The sequence below is a fragment of the Gordionus sp. m RMFG-2023 genome, chromosome 1, assembly GCF_954871325.1.
Source record: "Gordionus sp. m RMFG-2023 chromosome 1, tfGorSpeb1-WG-v2, whole genome shotgun sequence".
NCBI lineage: Eukaryota > Metazoa > Nematomorpha > Gordioida > Chordodea > Parachordodidae > Gordionus > Gordionus sp. m RMFG-2023.
In genome coordinates, this window is record NC_088775.1 from 82,278,685 (window position 1) to 82,302,189 (window position 23,505).

The 23,505-nt window shown below is 25.4% G+C and overlaps 1 protein-coding gene across 2 annotated transcripts in view; it reads left to right on the forward strand.

Annotated features, from left to right (window-relative positions):
* Positions 1-22,826, forward strand: part of LOC135922961 (multiple C2 and transmembrane domain-containing protein 2-like) — a 37,234-nt gene extending 14,408 nt beyond the window's left edge. For both annotated transcript variants that reach the window (XM_065457516.1, XM_065457517.1), the window contains exons 3-23: positions 7,042-7,579; positions 7,734-7,893; positions 8,862-9,087; positions 9,962-10,067; positions 10,610-10,738; positions 10,785-10,877; positions 13,595-13,725; positions 15,372-15,558; positions 16,115-16,169; positions 16,710-16,748; positions 17,930-18,032; positions 20,222-20,324; positions 20,381-20,482; positions 20,910-20,984; positions 21,079-21,198; positions 21,373-21,501; positions 21,559-21,609; positions 22,076-22,182; positions 22,236-22,345; positions 22,401-22,498; positions 22,577-22,826. In XM_065457516.1, the coding sequence (XP_065313588.1) occupies positions 7,042-7,579; positions 7,734-7,893; positions 8,862-9,087; positions 9,962-10,067; positions 10,610-10,738; positions 10,785-10,877; positions 13,595-13,725; positions 15,372-15,558; positions 16,115-16,169; positions 16,710-16,748; positions 17,930-18,032; positions 20,222-20,324; positions 20,381-20,482; positions 20,910-20,984; positions 21,079-21,198; positions 21,373-21,501; positions 21,559-21,609; positions 22,076-22,182; positions 22,236-22,345; positions 22,401-22,498; positions 22,577-22,765 (2,851 nt within the window). In that variant the 3' untranslated portion in view covers positions 22,766-22,826. The remainder of the gene's footprint in view (positions 1-7,041; positions 7,580-7,733; positions 7,894-8,861; positions 9,088-9,961; positions 10,068-10,609; positions 10,739-10,784; positions 10,878-13,594; positions 13,726-15,371; positions 15,559-16,114; positions 16,170-16,709; positions 16,749-17,929; positions 18,033-20,221; positions 20,325-20,380; positions 20,483-20,909; positions 20,985-21,078; positions 21,199-21,372; positions 21,502-21,558; positions 21,610-22,075; positions 22,183-22,235; positions 22,346-22,400; positions 22,499-22,576) is intronic.
* Positions 22,827-23,505: the final 679 nt, after the last annotated feature.

The window sequence follows — 23,505 nt, forward strand, 5'->3', positions numbered from 1 at the left end:
ATTATTTTTTATTTACTGTTTCATTTTTCAAAATGCGAAAATCAATTTATGATTGTTCGATTCTAAAGTACGAATCGAATGTGAATCATTCATTATTCTGTTACAATACAATTCAAATTAATAATATTCGTCGAATAATCTTTTAATAAAAATTATATAAATTATATCTTGAATGAGTTACAAAATATTTTACGTTATTTATTTTCTATTCATCTAGCTATAAATTTTAATATTAATAAATAGAAAAATTAGAAAAAAACATATAAAATATAGATAATGTGACACATATTATGCAACAGATATTTTTTTTAAAAAAAATCCACTATTCCATGGGCTCAAAGAAATGGTAAAATGATAGGCTCAACGGAGTTGAACTGTTAGGCAATGATAGCGCTGATCTAGTCAGGGACCTCTACATCCATCAGTCGATAATGATTTACCCCTCCCCCTCATCAAACCACAGATCATAACTACCACTTACACCCCTCCAAGTTTATTGAAATAAGAAAGAAAATGGGCGTAGCTCTTGTCAGAAAATATAAAGGAGAGTAGACTGATGATATGCATGTGCTAAGAAGGAATACGACTAACACAAACTGTCCTCTAGAAGTGATATTTTTACAAACAAGTGGCAGGACACGACTAATTTCGATTATTCAAATCCACAAGGACATAATGGATAAGAAAATTGAAGTTGATATGGGCTAAAGCCGAGCTATATGGAAGGATTGAGCTCGTCTTACGGACCACTCCGGGATTGACACTTTTAAAAGGAGGAATTATAATATAAAATAATTAAATCATTTTAGCATGCAAATAAGCAAAGTTAACCATTTTTTTTTGTTATTTTAAAATTTATTGAAGAATATTTTTTCAACTCATGAATGGGTTTTCTTTGGGCTATGGATGTGAATTGATTTATGTTTCATAAATCATATGTAGGAATGATTTTATTATATTCCATCACGAAATTATTGGACATTATTAAATGACATCCTTTATGCAGTGATATAAAAAAAAGAGGCTGATCTAGTTATGGTGCTTGATTTTAGTTACCATAAATCTTAAAGCCCAATTTAAATAACAATTTTTGCTTTTCTTAGGGAGGAGTTTGGAAGTCACGGCGCAAGCTTTAATTTTTGTATAAAGAAGATGTTTATAAATTGTTATAAAATGGAATATTTTATCTAAAAGATTTAGTATATTTTGCAGGCCTCAAAATTATTATTGGATCATTAAATTGTTGCAAGATGCGGTAATCTTCTGAAACCATTTTCTTTCTTCAGTTTAATAAATATATTTTTTTTTCTTAAATCATAATTATTTTCTACTAACATGCGAATATTATTTTTTTTAAATTTGTATGTAATTCGATTCATAAATATTATAATAAAAAATCCATTCTAATATAAATTATTCATTCCAAAATATATCAAATCAAACAGCATCAATCCAATAATATAATATTCCATTATTTATGAACTGCGCTGCAAAATATATATTATATGATTTATATAATATGATATGATTTATATAATATGATATGATTTATATAATATGATATGATTTAAATAATACAGTCTTTTAAAATGTTATGATAATTATATTGATATGAGATTTAAATATTATTAACAAAAAAAATTTAGGAAAAAATATACTATTCAAATCCGAATTGATTTACAATATATAATTTTTGTTAACAAAATAGAAGAAAGATTTTAAAAAAATGGTTATTATTACCATATTATATATATAGCATTACCTAGTTTATCAGCGAAATAGTTTTTACCCGTATCTAGTTACATATTTAAAGACAACGTTATAATTTCATTATCTTTTGATTTCCTAAAATTCAAAATTATTGTTTATTAAATATAATATCTCACTCATCTCTCACTTACATCTTGCGCTCTTATATAACTAGAACTCTTTTTTATAAATCTAATGAAGTTTATTTTTGGAGATCACTCCTTTATAGACACCAATTTTGAAAATAGTATTTTGTTAAAGTTCAGATAAAAATTTATTAAACCCAATTATTTAAGAAAGATAAATATATTGTGGTGTAATATATTTCTGTGCAAATAAATATTAATTGTTGATATATTTTTTTTTTCAATGCTAATTTAATTATATTGAGGCATTTATTTCAGGGGGAATTATTTTCTATTTTTAAATTGTATTTTAATTTAGATTCCTTTAATTAAAATTTATAAATCGCAAAAATATTTTATAAAATTAAAAAATATTATATTAAAAATAATGGATTTATTAAAAAATTAAATAAAGTAACTTGTATAACTAGTTATTTTTAAATGAAACTGCAACTATTTATTAAGCAAATTTTAAAAAAAGGCGTAAATAGTCAACTAGTACATTTAAGGATTACTTTTTAAAATAACGTTTAACAACATAAACTAAAATGCCTTTTAAACTATATATCTTTTATATTAGTTATTTTTATCAGATATTTCCAAATTTAATTTATTACAATAATTTTCAAATGATATACCCATTTTACCTTTACCATCCATTCTGTCTTCATAAATCTTCATTGATTTTAAACTTAATAAAAAATAGGCCTAAAAATATTTATTTTCTTAACAATCATAGAATTATAATTAGAAACCACAAAAGAATTTAGGAGAGTTTGACAAGAAGAACTTACCCATTCAATCTCTCCTCGTGAATCTTCTAGGGTATTCGGGGAGACCGGGGAGCATGTGAGCCCTAAAAGACAAAGGCAAACCTCAATAAAATTAAAACTACTTGATAATATTGAATAAATAATATTTCAATTATACATAAATTTAATGATTAAAAATTATACTTTTTTAACGTAATAAAATTTAGGAAAGGATGAGCTACATCCTGGGAAGGATGAGCTTTCCCATGAGGCGCTTTTGGGCTGCTAATATTGATTATTTTTAAATATAAAAATGATATATATTTGTGCAACTACTTTATAGATAGAAATAAGCCATAATGGTGATAAAAAATTAGTGAAATTTATTGACAATTTTAATAAATAAAGAATGGATTAAAATTGCAATAGGATCATGCGAAAAAAAAGCATTTACATGGGACAAAGACTCCTAAACATTTTAGATGCGTTTATTAGATAATTATATATTATAGTTGTTTTATATTAAATTGTTTATTTTATTATATTTTGAAAAATGTTTATTTTTATAATTTTGGATATTTTGTGAATTTGAATATACAAGAAAAAAATGCGATTTTATCAAATGATACAATAAAACATACATATACTTCAAAAATATACATAAAGAATTACTTCAAAAATACACTTAAATAGTTCCTTTCACTTTCTCGAATATTTGTCTTGAAGTAGACAATTTTAAATTTGTTGTTTCATTAATCTTAATTAATATTTTACTGTTGACATCATTATTTTGAATCATGTTTTTCTTTATCTGGTTGTGAGAATCAAAATTTATTATATATAAATATAGTTATTATAAATAAAGGTTTATGAAAATATTTGATTATTAAGTACATATATATAATACTTTAAATTGTAACAAATGCGTTAAAAATTAAAAATCAATAAAATATTAAAAATTATTATAAATACGCCATCTAGCGGTATATATTTTATCAATTAGGAAGCCATGTCAATTTTTAATTTTAGACGAACACCATCCATTATTTGTTTAGATTCATTTACTTATCCTAAACACTTCTTTATTTTATTTAAGATTTTACCATTTAATTATTATAATATTTAGTTCAATACTTTTTTAATATTTAGGGTATGATATAAAATTGAATAGTTGCAATTATTTTCCTGAAATGAAGTTTGTTAATTAATTTTTGGTATATATACTTAAAAAACATGAAAAAAAAAATTAAAATTTATTAAATTAGTGCTTACAATTAACATAAAAAGAGTTATTTAATATTCTTTATACACACAGAATTTTAGCATGGGTGACGGGAAATAATCATCTTACGCTTTGTTTTAGATGGTCAATTTCGAACACCTGTTTTTTCAAGTGGTCTTTTATATAATCCTTTACCTTGCACTGGTTATTTTCGATTGCAAGGAGAAAATACTATACCAATTATAATTATATTTATTAGTAATTTTTATATAATAAACGGGATTTATTATTTAAATATGTAGGCGATACCAGGTAGCACGCGAGCCCTAAAGGGCAAGTCAATAAAATTAAAACTACTTAATAATATGGAATAAATAATTTTTAATCTTATTCCACTTACAAACTTTTATGCTTTACAGTGACCTGCAGGCCCGGCCCTAAACCCCGGCCTGGCCCGGCACGGCTACACGGGTCAGGCTGTACTTTAATTTTTTAAATGTACCCCGACCAGGCCTGAAATTTTTTATAAAATATTCGAGCCGGGCCGTATATTTTCAAAACATTTAAAATCGCCATTATTAGCTATAAAAATTACAGATAAATTTAATATATTTTAAAAAGATCCAAGCCGGACCAAAAAATGTAAAACCCGGGCCAGGTCGAACCGAAAATATTTTTAAAAAAAATCTGGGCCGGACAATGTTAATTTCCCTAAAAAAGATAATTGGGAAAGGATTAGCTATACCAGGGGAGGGTTGATTTATAATATAGTCTCTTGCTCTTTCTTGATAGAGAATTTAAATTCTTGTTGTTTCATTAATCTTGATTTATATTTTTTTTTTACTGTTGCATAAGCTAAGTTTGTTTTCTCCATAACGGCCTAGCAAAGACGGATTTTCAATAACTATATTAATGATTTCATTATTTGTTAGTTGTTTCTTTTTCTAATAGAATCTCTTATTCTTACCATATTCAAATTCAATAAGCAAAATTTTAAAAATAACACTCAAAAAGCTCATCTCTGAAAAGTAGCCCCAGACCTTCAATATCTTTAAAATGCAATTTTATGGTATTTTTAAACAAATTTTTTGTTCAAATAAAGAATAATTCTATATAGAAAAGAGTTTAATTTTTTTAATTGCAACTTTTAAAAAAGTAAATTTTGATGGTATAAATCATATATATTGCGTTATAAAAATTTTATATGTGATCCGATATTAAAAACCATACAACCGCATGCATAATGTAGTTATACATATTTAATTAAAAAATTAACCATTTGAGTTGAGTAGAAGAAAACCTCAAGGCTCACAAGAACTTCTCGCTCATAAGATCCTCGATCTTCCCTATCGATAAAATTATTAAACACAACATCTTATTTTATCCATATTAATTAAACAAAATATTACTTTAATTAATTCGAGTATCATTTATTAATTTCATTAACATATATATTTATTAAAAAAAAATAGACCAATTTTTAAAATCACGATTCATGGATGAAAATACTCATAAATAGTATTGTTAAGGCTGCTCGATTTAGCCAATTTTAAATTAAGATTTTCGCCAAAATAATACTACGCACTTCTCTAAATTTTGTTAATATATGTCCAACTCCAAACCCGCTAATCTATAAACAAAATCTATAGGCTTGCGTAATATTTTATTGGCTAAAATATTGGGCTAGTCGTTTTTGCAAATCGAGCCCTTTATAACAACAAAAAAACTCATAATTTACAAATTTCGGATAAAACCAACTTCGTTTAAATTTTAAAAAAAAATTAAAAAATTTTTATGATTTTTGAATTATTTGAATTTTTAAATGATTTTTATTTTATTACGCAAAAAAAATGATTTGTAATATTTTAATTTAATGCGTATTTTTTTCAAATTATTTTTGCCCATAAAAATTTTTTTTATTGTTAATAATAAAACTAAAATGTTAAATTTTATATTAAGTTAAGTGGTGTATTAAAAAATAATATATTGTATAAAACATAAATTTATAAAAAGTTCTAAAGGAAACTGGAATCTAATAAGATTAATAACCTTTGTGGAAGGGGGTACCTCACACATGCTAATAATGATACTATCACATTATCAAAAATAAATGAACGAAAATTATTTATTTTTAAAATACAAAACCTTACATAAATATGTGTTTTTTTGACAATTATTTTTTAATATTAAAAAAGAGAATAATCATTTTATTTTAAAATATTTGTTTAGAAAAATTATATAAGATATAATAATATAAAGACTTTTTTTAAAAATTATAATCAAAGATGCATTACATTACATGCTCGAATTTATTTAATGTTTAAGAGCTTCTCGAGTTAATGCTATGCTCTATTTAATCCCTCTTACTTAGTCCATACTGCCCCGGTCTCCCATCTATTTATTTAGTTTTTATTAGTATGTTAAACTAATTTCTAATTAATAAAATTTTATCCTCTATATTATGAATACAACAAAAAATGTTTTCCATAAATAAATATATATTTTAAAAGGGAGGCGTGTTTTGGGAAAATTTTTCGTCCCACGCTTGCAAAAGTTGTCTTGCTATCCATTATAAATATTAAAACAAAATTATGAGAGGAAATAGATATGAATTTGGATAATTGTTGCCAACTTTTGGATCCTAAAATATATAACCTTCTTTAATTAAAAGACTATAAAAAAAATTATTCTAATAAACATTCAAAGCAAAGTTACATAATTACACAGAAAAGATATAATAGATTAGATATCTAATTCAATTAATGTATCCTGCGTTTTATGTAATATTATTAATTCTCTTGTTTAATTCGAAAATCAAATTATAAACGCCTAAACGATTTACCACTTTTCAAAGGGTTTTTTTTAGAAAATATTCAACAAAAAAAATTTACGATTAAATATATTGATTTTTTGTTATCTTACCAATATCTTTCATTAACTCTACAAAATAAAAATCAAAGTGGTAACAGTTGGATATATATTTTTATTATTATTATTTATACTAAATTTTAGTTAAATATTAAATTTCAGGTATTATAGTTATATTAATAAATAAATTTATACCTCTGAAAAATATTTTTTATAACAAAAAATAGAACTGGCATTATGTAATATTTGATTTCTAGTTTTTAATTGTTTTCTTTAAACATTTTGAATATCATAATAACTGTGAGAACCAAAATATATTTATTAGTATATCTCCAGAGGATTCTACTGATCCTACTCTACCTATGGATATAATGGAACAAGGACCTGATGACCCCTTAGTTTATGCTTCTAAGGATCTCATAGACAAGTCTAGAACTACTACCAAACAACCATCATCTCGACCCATCTCGCCCCCTTTCGTCAGAAAACTTAGCCAACGTTCGCATACGCATTTGCCATCATCCGATTTCCTTACCAATAACGCCACGGCGCATAATATCAGCAAATGGTTCAAAAAAGAAAAATCACATTTTTTTAACCCGAATAATCCTCTGGGCCACTATACTCATCATAACAAAGAAGATGATACTGACAGCGAAATGACAGAATCGAAAAAATATGATTTGTCAAATTTTGACTTATATCCGCACGAGAGTTCAACGAATAAAGAATATTTGTTAGAAGGTTTATCCGAAGAGAAAAGCGATAAACACCACAAAGGACCACCCGCGTTTGTTCAAAAGATGTTTAAGAAATTCCACAGTGACGGTAAGAAAATTGATACGCTTCCGCCCCCTAATAACGTAAGCTTGTTTTATATTTTTTTTCATTAATGTTGAAATATATGATAACACTCGAATCATTAAAAGTTAAACGCTACGTAAAATCGCGATTGTAGTAATTCCATTTTAACTTAATAGAAAAGATTTTTTTAACCCATTAAAAAAACACCAATAGGAAGTTTTTAAAGAATCTGCCCCTGATGAATCGTATAATGAGAATGGAAGATTAAATGATGATGTTGGGGAAAACAACGATCTTGCCAAGGATTTAAATATTTACCACCTAAATATACACATCGAAAATGGGGAAAATTTAGCCATTAAGGATATTTGTGGTAAACTATGATCCTTTTTAAATTTGAATTAATTTTTTTTTAAATATAAAATATTTGATTGATAATACAAAAAAAAACATAAATGTCTTCAAATGACAGATGGGGCTCAGAGGCTAGATAAAAGAATTACGCTGGTTCAACCCCATCACTGGACAGTTTTGAAAAAGATAATATATTTAAAAATGGGTGTTATCTCATTTTTATTATATTAGGGCACTGTTTAGTAAAATAACTATCAACCAATTAAAATAAAATAAAACAATATTGGGGGAGACAGGGGAAGTGGCTGACTGGTAACTTCCTCTAATTTTTTAATTATTGTATTTTATCCATATGTATTGTACCATGTACCTTTACCTATATTTATTTAAAATTAAAAAAAAATTCTGCCCCTACTCCTATCTCTTTATTAGTTCACTCTAGAACCCATAATGTATTGCTCTATTGAATAGTTCTACATTTTTTATCTTAGAAGTTTAAATTTTTATATAGACAGAATTCTTAAACTTTTAACTATACTAAACATTTTATAAAGAAAAACCATAGATAGGATGGCAATAACGTCAGCTAGATTGTAATTGACTCTTTATTTCTTTTTATCCTATATAGTTATATTTTAAATGCTTTTATGATTATAAGGGTTATCAATATTTTAAACATTTAATTTAAGGACATGATATGAACCGAAATTAATATCGGGTTAGGATCATGCTCATATAAAAAAACAGGTTCAGGTTTAGTTTTGATGAGCCTATGAATATCTTTATAGTTCATATTAGTGATATATTGTTTAAAATAAAATAGCGTGGCCAGTCAATACTAGGCAAATAACCCTGATGTTGATTGGCCAAAAAATGACGTTTACGTTAAATAATCTAGCTTTAAAGACATAAAAGATATGGTTTTGATTATCACAACAAAACGTAGCCATATTCCGGGTCTACCCTTATATTTGATTTTTTATTTAGGTAGTAGCGACCCATACGTTAAAATTAAGTTGGGATCTGTCACGGTCTACAGAACTAAGACGATAAAAGCAAATTTGAATCCTGTTTGGAATGAAAACGTGATAATTCCGATAGAAAAATTGGAAGAGGCCAAAGTGAAATTATTCGTTTACGATTACGATCGAACCACTCAGGATGATTTTATGGGGGCCGCTGCTCTGGATTGCTCAAATCTACCTTTGGAAGAGTTAGTAAATTACTTTAGATATTATAACTTAAACTATATATATTTTTTAAAATATTTATTGATTAGTCATTAGGATCACTTTGAAAAAAATAATTTTGCATCCGTGACCCAACCAAGGAATTTTGGAAACTTATTTTATGTAATAACAAAATATAATTAGATAATTTCTTAGAAAAATTTAGAAGAAGGTTTAGGTTTCGATTGGGAAATATATTCCTTTTTCAATGCCTTTATCAATACTTTACATTAGTGATCTGCATCGGGCCTAATTTTTCAAGCCCGGCCCGAAATTTTTTTAAAAATGTTTTGCTGGCCCGGCCCAAACCCGAATTTTTTTAAAAAGATTTACCGGCCCTGCCCGAACCCGAAATTAGTTTTAAAAAAATTTACCGGCTCGGCTCGGCCCTAATTTATTAAAATATATAAATTAATTTTTATAATTACTCAAAATAAAAGACATATGTTATATGGTGTTTAGTTTCAATAAATAAAATCAAAAATTTTTATTTTACATAAATAATTCAATATAAAATTGATAAATTTAGATATATTTTAAAAAAAATTCAAGGTCCGACCCGACCCAGCCCAATTTTTAATAAAAATATTAGGCCCAGCCCGAACCCGATTATTTTAAATAGAATTAGGCCCTAGCAACTTTGCAGATCTTTACTTTACATTAGAGGTAGACCAGACCAAAATTTTTCCAAGCTCGTAAATAGCCCCGGCCCGCATTATTTGCATTATTGCGAAATTCAGGGGCACATTAGGCATTTTTTAGAATAATAGGTTGTTATAATTATAGAAATAACGAATAAAACAGAAAATGAATTCAATATATAAGCCATCTTTTCTAACTAAAAAAAATATATGATAGTGTTCATCAGCTAAGGCTGAAACTTGTGGACCCCGACAAACCCGACATTATGGGATACATAAATGTCAATGTTTCTTTGACCAAACAGATTTTGGATGAAAAAGATGTAAATAATTCTAATATAATATATTTCCTCATTTTATACCCTCTATTTTTAAAAAATTATTATATTTATTTGGCCCTTAAATTTATTTATAATCTCTGAGATGGTGAAGATAGTTAGTAAGTGTATATATAATAAGAATAAATTGATTTGCTTCGAAGAAATTCAAAAATAAAATATCATCTCCATATTTTTATTCGGCAAATAATACCAATAATTGAATATTTGTAATTTTTTTTCAATTCTAATTGATACCTGTGAAAGATTTTAAAATATATAGCTGTTCTGGACCATAATTCGGGTTCAGGAATTTTAAACTCTATTTAACGGAAATTTTGATCAAAGGAAATCGAAAACAGATCTTTCTAAAAGAAGTCCGAACCCGCCGCAGTCAATATTACCCAGGGTTCGATGGGTTGCCCATAAATCGGTCTTTGTTTGGTGTGGTCTCAAAATACCTAACTAAACAATATTAAATTTCCAGAAACTTGCTTAAATGTATATATTTTGAAGAGAAATTAATCTCCGAAAAAATTTATTTATAGAGTCGTATTATAAGTCTCAGGCGGGCAGCTCAAAAAAAGATGATAAATCTCATTTGGACGAGCACTGTGACACTTATCGTGCTAGAAGGCAAGGATATCAAACCAGCTAACCCCGGTGCGAACGAAAAAGTATGATTTGATCTCTCTCTTTAATTTAAAATCAAAATTTACACAGGATCAGATTGAAGAAAAACATGTGTCGAAATTAGATCAACCCTTAAATCTCTATTTAAAAATACGACTCGGTCCTGAAAAGGCTAAGACCAAAGTATAATTTACTTTTATTCATTCATTCATTCAAAAATAAATTTTTTATATGCTTTTGCAAGAACTTAATTAAGTTTCAAGATAAACATTTTTTATGCCAAATGTAATAATTTACAAGAGAATTTAGACCAATTATTTTTGATATTTAGCAGATATAAATAACGTTAAGCTAATATAGTAAAAATAGCGACTTCGCGCATAATATCATTCGGCTTAATTTTATTTTTAACAAATATAATTATTCTTTTTTCAAGCTACGGCTACTCTATTATTATTTATATCTATAAGAAACGAAATATTCATCTTTTAATTTATAGCTATTTTGATCATTAAAAATTATATAATTCTCGTATTCTCCTTGGTGTCATAAATTATTTTGATCATATTTTATGATTATTTTTAAGGATTTAATTTATTTAATGTTGTATCATCATTATAATAATTTAAATCAAATTTTTTTGGTTGAATTTATATTGATAACAGATGTTCAACTAGGGACTATTAAACCCGGGAAGTGTCAGGAATTCCCGAGAATATATTCTGAGGATTTATTGAATAAGAAAAGGGAATATTCCCAAAATTCCAATTTTTAAATATTTTAAAAAACATTAAAAAATAATCAAACTTATTGCCATTTGCAATGCATTGGATGTGCTTGGACTAAATTTATTTTAAAAATATATCGACAATAGATTCATTGAATAAGATATATAGAAAGGCTAAAACGTTAATAAAAAAATGAAAGGGAATCATCTCATTTCTGCAAAACTAAGAGAAACAAAGTTAATAATTATTCCAATCTAAAATTACCAAATCCAACAAGATATGGTGGTGCAATAATAATGATAAAGAGTTTAGCTAACAAAAAATTTTACAAGAAATTGCAATCCATATAGAACCCTTAAACCCTAAATTCTGGATGCTAAACATTTTTTGGGTGATAATAAAGAAGATCTTAGAAATTATTGGACCAATATATGCTGAAATATTATTAATTGAATCTGACAACAAACAGTTTCTGAAGTACCTGAATGTTGTATATTAAAAAATTTGTTAATAACATTAATATGCAATATACAACTTTTTATTCAAAGGAGATATGAATTCTGTTGCAAAGAAATCCATTTTTTATTAGATACAAGATTTATGGAGGATAACCATGATGATATTGAGATTGATCTCAAAATCCTCAAGCTTGCGTAATATTTTTCTAAAAGAAATATTGAGTTAGCCGTATTTAAAAATCGGCTCAAAACGAGCCGTTTAACAACACTAATTCAAATACTCAATCTATAAACAATAGACTTTTGAAAGTTCATCAGAGAGGGAAATATCATAATGAAAATGGTGCTGAAAGGATGATAGTACGAGTGAAATCGAGTTTTGATGATGTATTTTACTAAGCAATTAATGCTTAATCTTATAATATTTAATATTTGCATTATTATTTATCTGTAGTTACTTGTAATAATAAAATATAAAATTGTTTTTATTTAAGAAATATTATAATTCCCGTTTCGTTAATTCCCATTTATTCCTAAAATTCTTAAGAGAGAGTTACCATTCCCCGGAATTTTCCAACCTTGTGTTCAACTTAAATATATTTAAAGTAAACAAGATCTGAAGAAGGTTTGAAGATATAAGTTAGGGTAAGATAATTTAAAAGGGTTTTTGTTCAAATGTAATTATTTTTATAATCTGCAAATCTTTGCTAAAATATAATAATATAAATTTGAATAAATTTTAGTTGGACCATAATCTCTTGGTTTCGAACAGAAATTCTTTTTATGAGAGAATAGGAAAAAATGTTATTACCCCTTATTTTTACCATTATTTTGAACAAATTTCCATTTAAAACGAACATCTATTAAAAAATATAATTTTTTACACTGAACTTATAATTTATTCAATAAAACTCAGATGAATATCTATAAAATTATTTTAAAATTTTCTAAATAAGTTTACTTACTTAAAATAATTTTGTGCATAATGCTATTGCATAAAAACAATCCGAAATAATCTTTAAAAATTTCATTTATAACTAAAAAATTAATATTTAATACATTTGAAATTTTTTTTATATCTTAATAATTAATCTACGGGCTAAGCACAGGTTCATATATTCCTTCAATTTAATAAATAGTTTTCTTTATCATTCATTTTAAAATTCTTATAAAATGTATACTCATCAATAAAAGTTCCAACTAATTATGTACATGTTATTTACATTTTTTAGTTAATTTTTTTTAAATATTAATTAACAAATTGCCCTTTGGTTACCAAGATGATACGATGGCTTTTTTTAAAAAATTAAATTACATAATGTCATTCTTTCAATTCTTCCATAATTAAAAGAATTTGATTCTATATTACATAAGTTTTTTTTAGATATTCTTTTTATTAAAAAAAATTTCGCTTTGATTTTAGACGTTTTTATGCAATATCAATAATGTACAAAATTATTTTTAGCAAATAAATTTGTTTAGAATTTTTTAAAATAAAATCTCATCTACAATGGGAATTTGTTTGAAAGAATGATAAAAAATAAATGTAATGACATTATTATTTATTTTTTTTGTATAAATGAGATCAAAATTTTGTAAATTTTGTTTACTTATTTTGGGCTCTCATAATAAAAGTTTCTGTTCGAAAACAACGGCAAACCCTATATATTAAATACTAATATAATATTGTGATGTAAAAAATATGATAATATAGGTTATATACAAAAGCGAGAATCCTCATTGGAGAGAACGCTTCAATTTTCATCTTTATATGAATGAATGCCAAATTATGAACATCAACTTGTATCAAAAGACCCAAAATAAACCTAATTTATTGCTTGGAAAGTAAATATATTATAATAGCCAATAGTCATCTATTTTTTTAAAAAGTGGGACCTCTATACTTTTGAAAAAAAAATCAAAAATGATTTTAAAAAAACCTAGGTCTATTTTTTTTCTCTTATTTTTTTTCCTTTTCCATTAATTATCTTTTGTATTTTTTTTCTATATTCATTTTTTCTTTTCCATTAATTATCTTTTGTATTTTTTTTCTATATTCATTTTTTCTTTTCCATTTTTTTCTTTTCTATTATTTCTTTTATATATTTTTTCTTTTCTTTTTTCTTTAAATTTTTTTCTTTTCTATTTTTTTACTTTCTATTTTTCTTTTCTATTAATTTCTTATTTTTTCCTTTTCTTTTTCTTCTATTTATCTCTTCTTTCTTTTTATTTTTTATATTTTTTTCTATCCTGATTTTATCCTGATTTTATTTTTTTCTTTTCTATGTTTTCTATTCTCTTTTTTCTATCCCATTTTTTTTCTATTCTATTCTAGTTTTTTCTTTTCAATTTTTTAATCACTATTTTTTTTTTCTCTACTCTTTTTTTCTATTTTCTTCTTTTTCTATTTTCTTCTTTTCTATTTTCTTCTTTTTCTATTTTTTTTATTTATTTCTTTTTTTCCTCTCTTTTCTATGTTTTTTCTCTTTTCTAGAGTATTTTTTATATATAATTTTGGTTTCTATTTTTAAATTTATCAAGGGGAGCTTCTGTCTGCCCTTATGCCCCCATCCCTTGTATTGTTACACCTAAAACTACTTTACATTATATATAAGAATGTTCTTAAATTAATTGGGTTAAGTAAGTGTTTAATAAATACTAGTAAAGGCAATAATTAACCGCAAAAACGAGTTCGACCTGGTATTCAATATTAATAGAAATTATTTCTTTTTATAATTATAATATCTTTATATATAATTAATTTTAGTTTGTTTTGCTCTTTTCAATCATTAGATCCTAAATTTTCCAAAATAAATTATAATCTTTTATTGATATTTGAAGGAGTCTTCTATTTGTTCAACAAATATAATTTAATTTTAAATAATTTAAATGAAAAACAATCCCATTATAAATTGATATTTCATCTACATATTTTTTTTAAATATTTATATCAGTTATTAATTATTAATTTTGGTTGAAATAATATATTTTTTGCTTGCATGCTGTTCTTTCTTTTTTAATCAAATTTTTTTAAATTATAATGCATAACCTTTTTAATTCAATAAATTAATATATATTAATAAAACGATAAACGGGAAACGAAATTACTTTTTATATTAAAAAAAACGTTTTTTAACTTTTTTTCTTTTAAAATTCTATAGTGGTTTGTTTTGGTTCATCTTTTTGTAAAAATGTCTCTATTTTTTGGTATGAGCTCTAGTTATTTATGTAGTCAAGAGATTTTCAACTGTGAAAAAAGGTTTTGGAATTATATTATAGTTCGCAAAAATAATTTCATAATTCGGGTAACTTCTAAGGCTGTGTCTTAGTTCGACCTATTTTTAAACAATAGTCTGTTTGGCCATTTTTATAATCATAAAAAGAAAGAGAATATTTGGATTTGCCAAAATATCCTATCCCTGTGACTCTTTCCGAGCCAAAATATTTATTTTATGCTATAAAAACATCATCCTTTTTTCAAAAAATGAAAGCTTCGACATCGATCTATCCACCATTCCTTTAGATGTCAGTACTACTTTTTGGAAAAACTTAGAAAATGGTTACTACACCGGCTCCATTAAATTTATGGTAGTTATAACAGGCTGTCAAGTTAGGGACGAGAAAAGCGAAACGATTCAGTACACCGAATCCTGCGATGTCAAAAGTCTATATAGCGAAGTATATATTCATCATCCTAAAATCTCTTAGGGATATTTTTTTATAAACACAAAGACTTCCTTATTACACAACCCTTTTCATAATGTAGAAGCGCCTTTTCTATTCGAGGTCATTCTAGCTCACTTTTTAATCTCAGCTTGTTTTCCAACATAGATAATGTACTGCAGGAAAATCAAAGTTTAACCTGAATCAAATATAGAACCTGGAACCCTGAACCACGTCAGATTTAAGAACTAGAACCACTTTTTTTTAAAAAATATATAGAACCGTTCTAAACTTTGAGGAAAGACCGATATTTTTCAAAATCAGCTGAGGTTCAAAAAAAATAAAATAATATATGGTTAAATTGCGAAACTTTTCTCATAGCCAAAGAAGTGTCGAATATAAACTTTGCTAGGACAGATTCTTTATATTTAAATTTCTGCGCCATTTTTTATTCATGATTTGTTGGGTTGTGTATAATTTTAGATTTACAAATTCTTTTTAAAAAATTATAATTTGATATTCTAGATATGGTAATGGTATTTTTTTTAAAAAATTATTAAATTATATTCAGAGCTTACTTAAAACGTTTTCAAATATGCAACACGTGGGATATTTGGTTGTGAAAGGTAATACAATTTATGACAATTAAAAATATGGTCCTTTTTTAATCGCAAAATAAAGGGTGACTAAATATGGGTTAGGAGGGTTAAGTCTATATTATCATATTTAGCAGGCAGAGGTATAACGTAAAATCTCCTGCACCCCCCCCCCAATTCCATCAAAAAATAAAAAAATTTTAGTCTTCTACTCTTAATGTAAGCCCTATTGTTTGGGCCTCCCAGAGCCGCATAGGAGGTTGCAGGGTGGCCTGTTATACCGGCGTTAGGTTTAGTATTTTTGAGTAGTTTTTATTTACTTTGAGAAAATCCGTTAGCATTAAGGCGTTTTCATTCATATTAGTTTTTTTTTTCAAATTTGAACTCCTATATTTTTAAGAAAACCCCTGAAGATAAAATGATAGTTTCGGGCTAAAAACTGGGTTTAGCCTATTTTTTATCCTGCTAAAAATTGGTTTAAACGACTAAGAATATAGTAATTATACCCAACTATATTTAATACTATGTCCTTAAAATATTTTTTTTTTCCTTTTATGTATCATATTTTAGTGTTGAAAGCTAGAAATTTATCGGGAGTTGACATAGGAGGTAAATTTTTAACGCCGCTATTTTTTTTATAATTTATAATAATTTAATATTGAAATCAGTGCTGTTGCAGTAAAAAATAGGTAATGCCAAATGTAACATTATTACACGTTACATTACACCTTTTATTTTAGTAAATTTAAGTAATAAAAACATACAGATTCAATATTAATTTAATTAATCTTGATTTTAGATAAAATCTTGAAATGAGGTTTGTAAAATATGCAAAAAATAAAATATATAATGTAAAGAACTTTGTTAAATGTTTTAATCTGAATACTCGGCTAAATTTTGTTTTATTAATATAATTAATATTGCAACATTATTAAATTTTTTAGGAAAAAACCCTACATCAGCTGATTTGCTTTTTACAAGCACTAAATTTATTAAAATGCAGCTCTCCTAATTTTTTGTCACACAGTTATATCTTAATACATTATAGCTTTTTAAGGATAAATCAATATCGAACTCAGCCGAAAAATTTGAACGTCAAAATTTTATCGTTACCCAAAAAATAAAGCGTTACTCGTTACTTTTTTGGGAAGGGAAAATGTAACGAAAAAAGAAAATTTAAATTTTTCCTCCCCAACCCCGTTACTAGTGACCGTTGTTTTACATAAATTTACATCGCTGTCAAATATTAAATATAAAGCAGAGTATTAAAAATACCTTCAATAATATGTTTGAGCAAGAATCTTTCTAGATTTTAAAAATTTGTGATTTATTTTGAAAAGATTTTTTTAGGCTTGAAGATCACAAAATATTTACTTATATGCCCATTTTTAGGTAAAATTTGATCATATATCTTTCTTCTAAAAAAATCTTATTTTTTGAGCATATTTTTCAAACTCTGATACAAAGTGTATGACTATCTTCCAGTAAAAACGTTCAATAATTATATTTTTAAGAGACGTTCAATTCATTTTTTAGTAAAAGCGATGAGGTGGTTAAGCGATACGATCCTCACTAAACTATAACATAGCTGTATTTAATATTTGCCCAATTATTTTAAATAGTTTAGCACTATTTTTTGAGGAGGGGGGGGGGGGGAGGGATGTTACTATAAATGAGGCCATAACTTTCTAAAAATTGGTACTTTAAAGACTTATGATTGTATCATTTTTTTCCGTTACTTTTGCTAATCGCACAATTGCTATTATATCTTTTCTTTTTTTTAAAAAAAGGAACTAGCGATCCATTTTGTATTTTAGAATTGATCAATACTCGTTTACAGACTCAAACTATTTATAAAACAATCTCTCCCGAATGGAACAAAACTTTTGTTTTGTGAGTTATAACCAATCATTATTTTCGATTATTTAGATTTTTTAAATTTTAGTTTATTATATTTTCTCCATTTCTTGTTTTGTTTTTGCATTTTTTATGGTGAAAGTGGAAAAAGAATATTTGTAAAACTTTTATGTTTGTTACAACACTTACTTTTATATTGTTAAAAAAAAATTTAACCCTCAATTATTAATTTTAATTAATTTTTACTTGACCAAAATTTTTCTTCTTTTTTCAAATACAATAATTTTTTTCTTCTTCGTAAAAGTTCTTTTTTTTCGATCTACACTTTATTTTTTTCCAAAAACAATAATTTTTCTTTTTCTTTTATTTTTTTCAAAAACAAAAACTTTAATTCCAATTCATAGTGTTGTAAACGAACGCGTTCACGAAGTTCGTTTTTTTGAAATAAATGATGAACGGCGTTCCTTTTATTTTTGACGAACTTTGAACGTGAACGCTTTCGAATTTAACGTTCGTTCAATTTTATAAATATTTTTATTTATTTGAAAAATTTAATATTTCCGAATTTTTTTAAATGTATTATTTATATTTTTAATCGGCTGTGTATTTCCTTTTCACATTTCAATTTTTTTAACACATAGTTTATTAATTTGAATATTATTGTTTATATTTTAATTTAATAGATTAGCATAATCATGGATATTATTATTTAATCCTCATCATCTGATTCTGAAAATCCAATCAGATGAATTATCATTACCATGGCCAAATATGATAAATGTTTTACAGTAACATCCTATATTGAAGGAACTAATTCAATGCTTAAGTGTAAAATGTGGCCAAAAAGTATTATATTGTCAAAATCTTCAGGTTCCAATTTAAAACGACATTTGATTGTAATATTAATTATTTTATTTTATATTATATAATATAACTAAGTAAAATCTTAAATTTGAAGAAATAATGCATTTGGGATATTTGACCCAACAATAACGATAGTCATTTTAAAATTAAAAAAAAATAGTGGCCACAAATGTGGTCAACCATTGATAGACGCCGTATTAACTGGGATTAATAAAAGGTATTAAACCTATCACTCTCAATTAATTACATATATTTTATTTTTTTAAAGATTTGAACATATATATAAAGATCAATATGTTCTTTCTACAATTATACACCCAGCATTCAAACTTCAATGACCATGGATTAAACTTCCATGGAACGAACCTATTAAAAATAAACTTATAGCGTTATTGAAAAAATGCTTTGAAAACCCACTGTTAATTTCGAGATATCCTTTTTTTGTCGAGAGTAGAGAATGGATTGGAGGAGGATAACTTATCTCAATTTTTGTAAATAACAAAGCAATATGTTTTTAATTAATTCTCCACGTTAAAAGAGCTGTTTATTAAGTATAATACCGAAATCCCCTCATCTGCCCCTACAGAGCGCGTTTTTAGTATAGCTAATGCCGTATTAACTACCAAGTGTTCCTGTCTACCAGATAAATATTTTGAAAACAATTGTATTAAAATTTAATAAGAAAAATTTTTTATAAATAAAAATATCTTTTTATTCGCTATATTGTATTATATTGTATTTATAATTATATTATGAAAATAAAACTATATTATATTTTAACATGGCTAAAATATATTGTATTAAAAAATATAAGTTTATTATATTTAATTAAATTTTAAAAAAATTTATCATAAAATTGAACGGTTTTATGAACGTGAACTCGTTCCTTTTTTTTGAACATGAACTTGAACGTTAACGCATTCGATTTTTGTCAATGAACGTTGAACGCGCACGAGTTAGATTTTTTTTAAAATGTTTACAGCACTAGTAAAAATTTATATAATATTAGATCATTGTTTTTTTTGGGGGAAATATTATTATTACGATATATATATAGTTATTATAAAAAATTTATTATCATGAATTAGAATTAAAGTTTTTGTTTTGGAAAAAAATAAAAGAAGAATAAAAATTATTGTTTTTGGAAAAAAATAAAGTGTAGATCGTAAAAAAAAAAACTTTTACAAAGAAGAAAAAAATTATTGTTTTTGAAAAAGAAGAAAAATTTTGGTCAAGTAAAAATTAATAATTGAGGGTTCGCATTTAAATATAAAACTTGTTTTTTATCGTTGGTTTAAAATATTCACTTGATTTACTAACTTAATATTTTTTTCTCTTATTTTTTGTAAATTTCTTTTTAGCGAAATTCACGATGTATTTACTTCCCTGGATGTTAGCGTTTTTGACGAAAACAAAAATTCGAAAATGAAATTTTTGGGCAAATTAATTATACCATTATTATCGGTAAATTAAATATTGTAAATTTTTATTTATTTCTTAATAATAAAAAAAATGAATAGATTCAAAACAATATCCCAAATTGGTACAAATTAAAAAATCAAACCTTGAAAAATGAAATCAAAGGCGAGATTCAACTCGAGATGGTCATAACTTACAATATAGTTAGTAAAATTTAAAACCATTTTGACTAATGAACTTTCGGTTATAAACTTAGTATTGCATTTTAAAAACTTTTTTTTTGAAATTGACCATAATCCAAACCTATGTTAATAAAGGAACCCAGGTCAAAATTATTTTTTGATATGGTTACCAATCCTATCGGCCGATCGGAACCGGCATATTCGATACCGTGTTTGTACCGGTTTTAATAGTGGCATCGACTAAAAAAATGTTATTAGTGATACAACTATTTTCATATTTTTGGCAGTATGGTATGATGCCGCATGATGTTTCTTTTATCAAATCATTTGTTACAAAGCCATATATTTATTGTAGTCGTTTATCATTTTTTTCGAATAATTATAGTTTCAAAAAAAAAGCTCCACCCTTCCTAAAACTAATCTTAATTTTTTGATATTTCCATGTTAGGTCAAGGCCTGTATCCAATCTTTTCAACCCAAAGAAGAGAAAATTATATTCACTCCTACCACATTCAATAAATCAGTAATAAAATAAACATAAAATATTGGTATAATGATAAAATGATTTAATACATCATAACGTAAATATATACATTTATTTATTTAATTGGTTTTAGATCTTTATAGATAACGTTAATCGAACAAAAGCTTTAATCAAGGAGGTTATGGCGATGAAAGAAAATATGCCTAGTATTTTCAATTGGGAGAATCCTAAAATTTCGTTGATATCGTTTCTAGTAATAAAACGTTCAACTTTTCATGAACTTTTTTTTAAAAAAATAAATATTTTTGAAAATTGTGAATATAAGAATATTTATAAAATGCATTTTTAAGTACTTTAATTTAAGGTTAATTATAATGGCAATATTGCACTGATAGAATACTTAATATATTATCTTATTTAAACTTAGGCATTTATCCTACTAGTATACTATTTCCATCCATGTATGATACCAATTCTTATAGGAGCATTATTTGTGAAAGGTTACATGGATAAAAAAAGAGGTTTCGACATCCGGTATGAACCCACTGTACAAGAAGTTTATTTTATTTTTTTTATAACATTTATATAAACCTTATATAATAATAAATGATAGGAGGACGATAACGAAATCGAGAGTCAGTCGACAAAATTGGAGAAGGAAAAGGTTTAAATAATTTAATACAAGTCTATTTAAAAATTAGCCTGGCGCGACCTAGAACCTTTTTTTCATTATTATTGTTACCCTTGCATTAGCTTTTAGCGCGAATTCGCAGCTATGTATACTAGTCTTTCTTTCTTTCTTTTTTTCTTTTTCTTTCTTTTTTTCTTTTTCTTTCTTTTTTTCTTTTTCTTTCTTTTTTTCTTTTTCTTTCTTTTTTTTCTTTTTCTTTCTTTTTTTCTTTATTTGTATACTTAGCTGTTAATTCGCGCTAACTGCGAATACAGGTTTATGTGGCCAAGATAGGCTTTTGTTATCCTAAAATAATTTAATTATGTGCAGGGCATATCTATTTTTTTTAAAGTAATGAATCAATAAAAAGAAAAATAAATATCTCGAAATCGTTTAAATAAAATGGAATAAAAATAAAAAATTATTATAAATTTATTTCTAAAAAAATAAATATATTAAGGATCCTAAAACGGGCATTAAATCAACTATACAAATTATTCAAGAAACTTGCCAAACTATTCAAAACACTCTAGACAGTCTTGCTTCGTATGGAGAAAGAGTTAAAAAGTAATTTTTTTTTTTGCAATTTATATATAAAAATTTTTTTTAAAATTATACAGTATCTTCAATTTTTCTCTTCCGCTTCTATCTTACATCGCTATCATATTGCTTGTGATTGGATTCTTTTTACTATATTTTATACCGATTAGATGGCTTATTCTAGCATGGGGTATTAATAAAAATTAGTCTCTATAAAAAAAAAATTATATATTATATATATATAGGCATTAATAAATTTAGCAAAAAACTTCGTTCACCACTTAGTCTAGATAACAATGAATTGTTTGACTTTATATCCAGGTTTCCTAGTGATAAGGAAAAGGTAAAAAATAATTTAGGAATATATATATCTCTTTTTTAAAAATATATAAAACCTTAAACTTTATGTTTAATTGGATAGTTGGAGTTAAAAGAATTTTATTACCCACCTTCGGACCATGTAGTCAACCATTCGTCTTCGCTTTCAAGTGACACTCCATTTATAAATCAATTCAAATTTGCTTGGTCAAAATCGATTAAAAGGATCCACGGAATGAGTTTCAAAATAAAGAAAGATCCTAAGATACTACCGTCATCACCATCTCATTAATAATAATTATCGATCATATTAATCGAGAACCACAAATTCATTCATTCATTCCAATATCAAATCATTGTTCTATTTGAATTGAATCTTTAATTATTTATTTTTTTAAATATATATTTTTTTAAATATATATTTTTATATTTTATATTATAATTAGACAATATAATATATCATTTTTTGGATAAAGAAATATTGTAATATAAATTATATGATAAAATTGTATATAAATTTACTTAAAGTTCGACATCTTAAATTTTCATTGGTATAGAGGTTGGTTAGGGACCACAAGATTTTTTTACTAAAATTACTATAATAAGATTATACGATTTTTAGTGTTTAAACAAATATTGTTAGAATATAGGAAACTAAAAATTGAAAGGTTTCCTAATGCCATCTACAAAAATTTTAATATTTCGAGCTTTTGCACGTTAGAATTTTGTATCACCTGATTATTTAGTTGTAAATTATTATATATTAATGTTGTACGTCCACTGCTAAAGATGCATTGGAGGCAACGACGACCAATTTGACTTACTGGCTTTTTGCACTTGGTGCACTTATATGAAACTGTGGCTGTCACATTTAAGCGAATGGCTACAGCAAAACTGAATTCTTGATTTGAAAGTTCGAGATCAAGACTTTTAGAAGAGATGACATCCAAGTATTTAAGAATTTTTTTTCATAAATAATAATATTTTTCTATCCACTTTTAAAACTATTAATTTTTGACACTAATATAGTGT